The sequence below is a fragment of the Dama dama genome, chromosome 29 (assembly GCF_033118175.1).
Source record: "Dama dama isolate Ldn47 chromosome 29, ASM3311817v1, whole genome shotgun sequence".
NCBI lineage: Eukaryota > Metazoa > Chordata > Mammalia > Artiodactyla > Cervidae > Dama > Dama dama.
Window position 1 is genome coordinate 67,798,803 of NC_083709.1, and position 7,564 is coordinate 67,806,366.

Consider the following 7,564-nt stretch of genomic DNA (forward strand, 5'->3'; position numbering starts at 1 on the left):
GAATTATCAGTAAATGTTGATTTGATAAAGCTACATGGTTAGGTATAGATTTCCATCACTTTATTTTCTGTACTTTAGTACGTATTTAGAATGATTCCTAGTTCTTTAAATTACAAATTATGTCTCTGTGTATGGCTGCCAGCTTGATCAAGTATCTTAGAATTACAACTTGAGTATATAATGACAGAGTTAGGATAAATCAGCTAAATTCTATGCAGGTAATTCACATATTTTCTTGCTAAGAGATACAGATGGCCTCCATTATCTTAAAGTAGAGTGTTCCTGTGAAACCTTACCTAAACCAAAGTAGCTATAAAGCAAAGAAGCAGTTACCTTATAACACATCTTTCCAATGAGTGCAAGAAATAAGTGGGGATAAAACACAGATGCTCACAGACACAGTTCAGAGCTATGGCAGCTTGACGCTGAGATGCTGAGTGTAGTTAGGGGGAGGAAGCTCGATGGCACCACTCTTGCTACTCCCAGTCAGTTCAGTTCAGTAGTCGTGTCCAACTCTTTGCAACCCCATGTCCATCACCAGCTCCCAGAGCTTGCTCAAACTCATGCCCATCGAGTTGGTGATGCCATCCAACCATCTCTTCCCTCTGTCGTCCCCTTCTCCTCCTGCCTTCAATCTTTCCCAGCATCAGGGTCTTTTCCAGTGAATCAGTTCTTCGCATCAGGTGGCCAAAGTATTGGAGTTTTAGCTTCAGCATCAGTCCTTCCAATGAATATTCAGGATTGATTTCCTTTAGGATTGACTGGCTTGATCCCCTTGCAGTATGAACAGTATGAAAAAGCTACTCCGGTTACTCACTGTATAATGGTTGCTGCAAAAGATGCTAACGGGTATTTTCACTTTTCACCTTTTCTTATAAAGGTGAAAATCGGCTTCATAGTTCTTTCTGTTAGTGTAAACAAGTCTTTCATAAAAGTGAAGCAGTGTAAAGCGAACTTTTAAAAAGCAGGGGCTACTTGTACTTTAACTTTTCTTTAGTACCTAGCTAAGAAGTACTGACAACCTAGACAGCATATTAAAAAGCAGAGACATTGCTTTGCCAACAAAGGTCCAGCTAGTCAAGGCTATGGTTTTTCCAGTAGTCATGTATGAATGTGAGAGTTGGACTATAAAGAAAGCTGAGCACCAAAGAACTGATGCTTTTGAACTGTGGTGTTGGAGAAGACTCTTGAGAGTCCCTTGGACTGCAGGGAGATCCAACCAGTCCATCCTAAAGGAGATGAGTCCTAAATATTCATTGGAAGGACTGATGTTGAAGCTGAAACTCCAATACTTTGGCCACCTGATGTGAAGAACTGACTCATTTGAAAAGACCCTGATGCTGGGAAAGATTGAAAGCGGAAAGAGAAGGGGACAACAGAGGATGAGATGGTTGGATGGCATCACTGACTGAATGGACATGAGTTTAAGTAAACTCCAGGAGTTGGTGATGGACAAGGAGGCCTGGCGTGCTGCAGTCTGTGGGGTCTGGAAGAGTCAGACACAACTAAGCACCTGAACTGAAGAAGTACTGAATGTTTATGGTAAATTTTAGGCAAGATCTCAGAAGACAGAAGTGAAAGGTTCCACAGAGCAGCCTTTTTCAAATGAAAGACATTTGGTTTGCAACAAGTTGAATATATCTTTGTCACAGATCAGGATAAACAAAGCCTACTAAATGGGACGTGGCTCAGGCCAAGGATGTGGATTTGGGAACTGGCAACCACCAGCAGACCAGAGTAAGGAGAATGGGGCAAGTGAGAGGAGTGATCTTTTCATGAGTAGGGGGAGCAAAGAAGAGATAGGTTTCCTTCAGAATCATGTAGGAGCACTTTCAAGCTTGGCAAACCCATCACCACCCTCAGTTCAGTTCAGTTAAGTCGCTCAGTCATGTCTGACTCTTTGCAGCACCCCAGGCCTCCCTGTCTATTGCCAGTTCCCAGAGTTTACTCAAACTTATGTCCATTGAGTTGGTGATGCCATCCAACCATCTCATCCTCTGTCATCCCCTTCTCCTGCCTTCAATCTTTCCCAGCATCAGGGTCTTTTCAAATGAGTCAGTTCTTCGCATCAGGTGGCCAAAGTATTGGAGTTTCAGCTTCAACATCAGTCCTTCCAATGGACTCCCAGGACTGATCTCCTTTAGGATGAACTGGTTGGATCTCCTTGCAGTCCAAGGGACTCTCAAGAGTCTTCTCCAACACCACAGTTCAAAAGCATCAGTTCTTCGGTGCTCAGCTTTCTTGATGGTCCAGCTCTCACATCTATACATAACTACTGGAAAAACCATAGCTCTGACTAGATAGACCTTTGCTGGCAAAATAATGTCTCTGCTTTTTAACATGCTGTCTAGGTTGGTCATAACTTTTTTCCAAGGAGCAAGCGTCTTTTAATTTCATGGCTGCAGTCACCATCTGCATGATTTTGGAGCCCAAGAAAATAAAGTTTGTCACTTTTTCCTCTGTTTCCCCATCTATTTGCCATGAAGTGATGGGACCAGATGCCATGATCTTAGTTTTCTGAATTTTGAGGTTTAACCAAACTTTTTCACTCTCCTCTTTCACTTTCATCAAGAGACTCTTTAGTTCTTCTTCGCTTTCTGCCATAAGGATCGTGTTATCTGCATATCTGAGGTTATAGATATTTCTCCCAGCAGTCTTGAATCCAGCTTGTGCTTCATCCAGCCCAGCGTTTCTCACCACCCTGCTCCCCACTATAAGAATCACTGCCCTTGTGAGCAGCGATGTTGACTTAAAATAAGCTTGCAAAAACCACTTGTGTGAAGGAAAAAGAACAAAAATCTAAGAATTTAGCCTCACATCAGAGTGTAAATGTGATGAGAAGAAGAAAAGGAGAAGCACTTGAAGGAAGGCTGTTGGAAGAGAGAGAGATGCAAAGGACTGATAAAACGTAATTTCAAATGAAACAAACCCTCTAACAGAGGAACAAGGCACTGCTGGGGGAGAATGCTGGCAGGAAAAACTTTAAAAAGATCAGAAGGGTTTCATAGGTAAAGAAGTAAAGGAAGAAAACCCAAGCCTGAAAGACTAGCAAGTAAGCACAGTTGAGTGTTTGATCCTCCCAGTGTCTCAGCAAACCACATCCTGCGACCATAGTGCATATGAGTGATGCATCAGTGGTCCATCATCTTACCAAAGGGTTATCTGAACGGTGTGACCTTATGTCATCATAATTTCAAATACAATTTGCAGGAATGTACAGAAAGACGAATGTTTAACCAGACCTTTCCAACATCTCCATTCATCTATTACTATGATGACAAATACGAAATCCGGGAGAGAGATCAGAGAATAAAACGAAAAGTGAAAGGTATGTTACTAGACTTTTTCCTAAATCGCCTTTGCAATAGTTCCTAAATTTCTTTCTTTTTTTTTTTTTGTGCTGTCTTTGCAGACTGCTTTGCGGGCCTTTGGTTAGCACAGAAAATGTTTTTAATAATTACTGTAGAAACTGCAACTTTCTTGATCTCCAGAAGTCAAGGACCCACTTCAAAAATCCTGCATTATAATCTGTTCACAATGAACATTTTTCTCACACTGTGATTATTTTAGAAAGTGTCCAGAAAAACACTTCTGTCCATTTATGCATGCAGAATTTTTAAAGGCTCCTTTGAGATTTTTCTTTTCAGCAAGTAATTATGTTTTCCCTCTAGTATTTTTCAAGCAAAGAAAAAGCTTTCTCTGCTTGGTGATTCCTGGAGCTTCCCCAAAGAAGTCATTTTTTATTGGCCACCATTATGAGCAGAGCTCCAGATCCACAGTCACCCTCCATAGGTTAGCCATAGCTAACATAATGCTCTTTCTCACCAAACTGTTTTATAATTTACATCTATTCTCTCTACCTCTCTTCTTTCTTGCTATATACTTGAAGATGATTTACAACGTTACTGTTTTTGCCTTCAGGACCAAATAGTTCTGTATTTTTCTCCTTTGCACATACATTGTTGACCCTTGACCTTTTCATTATTCTTTTCCTGACTGTCTCTGAGTTCAGGTCCTTTCAAAATGAAGACACTTAATTCTGGAGAAAAGTAGATGAATCACTTCAACTCCTGCATATTTTGCGTATTTTATTTTATATAAAGTTTATCTCAACCATATGTAGAGAAATTACAGTATTAGAAGATAATGATTAGCAGCTGAATTTTTAAAAGATTACAAAGAAATGCACCAAAATGCCACCTCTGGATTAAAGGGTTGTGTGTGCTTTCTCTCTTATTTTCTCTATACTTTTCTGTATTTCCCGTTTTTTAATTATTGACAACTCTGTGGTACAGATCCACTTTGAGGCTCGCTATTGTGGACTTTGTGTTTTATACTGAAGTCTATAAGTAATTACTTGTTTTTGCTTTGTATTCTAGAATTCATTTTTGTTCCCTAAATATACTACTTCCTACTCCACCTCATTTTTTTTATTGGTGATTTCTGTAATCTTTCAAGGTTGTGTTGATGTAACTTTTCATCCCTCACTGTACCCTCACCTCCCACTTACGCCTTCAGAATCACTGCATCAGATATTTGCAGGGAGAGTGCCACGCCCTGACAAAATACAACGTCAGATCTGACACTTAAACCTCTTGGATATACAAGTGCTTTCACATGTGCACACTCAGTTTCCAAGCTAGCGATCTTAACTCTGAGGAATAATCTGCTGTCCACTGTGGCATTCACCTATAAGTACTGTGGCCAGACTATCTTCAGAGGATAGTTGAAATGTCATATGAAATTGTCAGAAGACCATTTTCTACATCTTGCTTCATCTTATCATCACGGACTCTCTCTTTACCACTGCAGGAACTTGAGTTGGTCAAACATGACTTTTCTTCACAAAGCGAAAATGATTACTTCTCTCACTGATCTCTGTCTCCATTGTTTAACCTAGTTAAACTGTGTTGAGCAAAATAAATATCATTGGATATCTGGATGTTTTTCATATTTGTAAATATAGAACTACAACCACTGAGTTTTTAGTGAGTGATTTTAACCTTAGTAAGGGCTCTTTAGAATGTCATATCATTAATGCATTTAAGTATCTGGCTTTCCTCTCTGCTGAGTTATTTACAGACTAGTGAAAGCTCTGAATATGCTATGCCAGTCTAACTGCTGAATATGCAGAAATACTTTTATGTTTTCCAGAACTCCAGAAAAATGGGGACTTGCCAAGGAAGTTCAAGAAGCCTCATATGGAAGCAGCAGATAAGAGGCCCCGTGACATGAGAACAAGCCATGCCTCATGGAAAAGCAACAGGTGGCCTCAAGAAAAGAAAGAAGCCCAAAAAGAAACCGTGAGCAGGAACATGAGAGAGCGTGAGAAGCACAGAAAGGCTGCCAGGTGTCACGAAGACGATGAGGACTTCCCCAGGGGCCCGAAAGTCCACTGTGCTCCTGGCACTTCCAGAACCCAGAAGCCTCACAAGCCCTTTCACCACTCATCACATCACCTCAAGCCAAGAGAAGACAGGCTGCCCAAGGAGGGCAAGCGGGGCAAGCATAAGAAAAAGGAGAGCTGTTTGGAGGAGGATAGCAATGATAATTTGTTTCTCATTAAGCAGAGGAAAAAAAAATCTAAGCTATGAGTCAGCTTCTGATTGGGCTTCCCAGTGTTTGTCTGTTCTTCATGTCTACAGCATCCTGTCCGTATTTTTATTATCTGTGATTAAATAAAATGAGATTTTTGCTTTTGTTTCTGTAATCTCAGCCACATCTAGAGCTATTGAACAAAGTCCTTGAAGATCTCAATTCTCTATGTTCAACAGGTTCCTAGGTAAGAAAACAGATAAACTTCGACTTCCCCTGTTCCCAGATGTTATTTTTATTCACTCAGTATCCTCAGTTCAGTTCAGTCGCGCAGTCTTGTCCGACTCTTTGCGACCCCATGAATCGCAGCACGCCGGACCTCCCTGTCCATCACCAGCTCCCAGAGTCTACTCAAACCCATGTCCATCAAGTCGGTGATGCCATCCAACCATCTCATCCTCTGTCATCCCCTTCTCCTCCTGCCCCCAACCCCTCCCAGCATCAGAGTCTTTTCCAATGAGTCAGCTCTTCACATCAGGTGGCCAAAATACTGGAGTTTCAGCTTCAGCATCAGTCCTTCCAGTGAACTCCCAGGAATGATCTCCTTTAGGATGGACTGATTGGATCTCCTTGCAGTCCAACGGACTCTCAAGAGTCTTCTCCAACACCACAGTTCAAAAGCATCAGTTCTTCAATGCTCAGGTTTCTTCACAGTCCAACTCTCACATCCATACATGACCACTGGAAAAACCATAGCCTTGACCAGATGGACCTTTGTTGGCAAAGTAACGTCTCTGCCTTTCAACATGCTATCTAGGTTGGTCATAACTTTCCTCCCAAGGAGTAAGCGTCTTTTAATTTCATGGCTGCAATCACCCTCTGCAGTGATTTTGGAGCCCAAAAAAATAAAGTCAGCCACTGTTTCCACTCTTTCCCCATCTATTTCCCATGAGGTGATGGGACCAGATGCCATGATCTTAGTTTTCTGAATGTTAAGCTTTAAGCCAACTTTTTCACTCCTCGTTCACTTTCATCAAGAGGCTTTTTGGTTCATCTTCACTTTCTGCCATAAGGGTTAGTATCCTAGGGATAGGAAAACTTAATCTTTTTACAAAAAAGTTTTTGAAATATTTTGAAAAAATAAAAGCTCATTAAATATAATTCATCTGCAGTGTGAGTATGAAAATTAAGTCTTTATAAGGAGAAATCAGCACTAATATGGAAAATCCCTCCCTCTTTTTTAGGATTCCTTTTAATATTAGAAAGGATAATAACTATATATCTAAACCTGGCTTTTCTTGCTTCTGAAGCTGGCATCAGAATCTTACTTCGATCAGAGCATCACAGGCTGAAAATGAAGGTGTCCTCCTTGAACGCACTGAAGAGATGGGGAATTGGATTTTATAACAGAAGTAAGGAATCCATCCAGAGTAAATGTTAAGGGACAGATTTCCTGAACCAAGTGAAAAGAGTCATCAAAAATTTTGACCTAATTGCAGTGAAATCATTTTTTACTATTTTTGTAGCCATGCCTGAGGGATACTGTCCCTCAGATATTTAAGATGAATGCTACCCAACTTAAAAAGTTGTTTCCTTCTCCTTGGTTTTTTAACTACCACAGAGTTATACAGAAATTTTTGTATTTGTGACCTTTTGTACTTACCAGAGCCTAATGTTAGAAAAATAAAATGTCTGAAATGTACATTTGTCTACTATGTAAAAAGACAGAGTTTGAGTGACAAAGGGGATACTTGGGTTGGACAGGTGACTGAAGTTATAGAATCTCGATAAACTGGGGTCAAATGCCAAGCACTACGTCTATGCCAGAATAAAATGAAATGGAGAAACATGTTCCTCCATGGTCTCCAACAACTAGAGTCTTAAATTTGTGGTTCACTCTTGGGAACCATGTGTCTGGTAGCATCAGCTCTCTTTTGAGGGGAAGGAAGAGTCTCTGCTCTGGAATCAGACTTAAGTCTTTAGTCCATCACCTCCCCTGTGGTGCCCAGCTTTCAGCTAAGTGTCAGCA

General features: G+C 40.7%; 1 protein-coding gene across 2 annotated transcripts in view; it reads left to right on the top strand.

The window, feature by feature from the left end:
- Positions 1-7,237, top strand: part of ZCCHC7 (zinc finger CCHC-type containing 7) — a 249,116-nt gene extending 241,879 nt beyond the window's left edge. For both annotated transcript variants that reach the window (XM_061132935.1, XM_061132934.1), the window contains exons 8-9: positions 3,211-3,328; positions 5,155-7,237. In XM_061132935.1, the coding sequence (XP_060988918.1) occupies positions 3,211-3,328; positions 5,155-5,594 (558 nt within the window). In that variant the 3' untranslated portion in view covers positions 5,595-7,237. The remainder of the gene's footprint in view (positions 1-3,210; positions 3,329-5,154) is intronic.
- Positions 7,238-7,564: the final 327 nt, after the last annotated feature.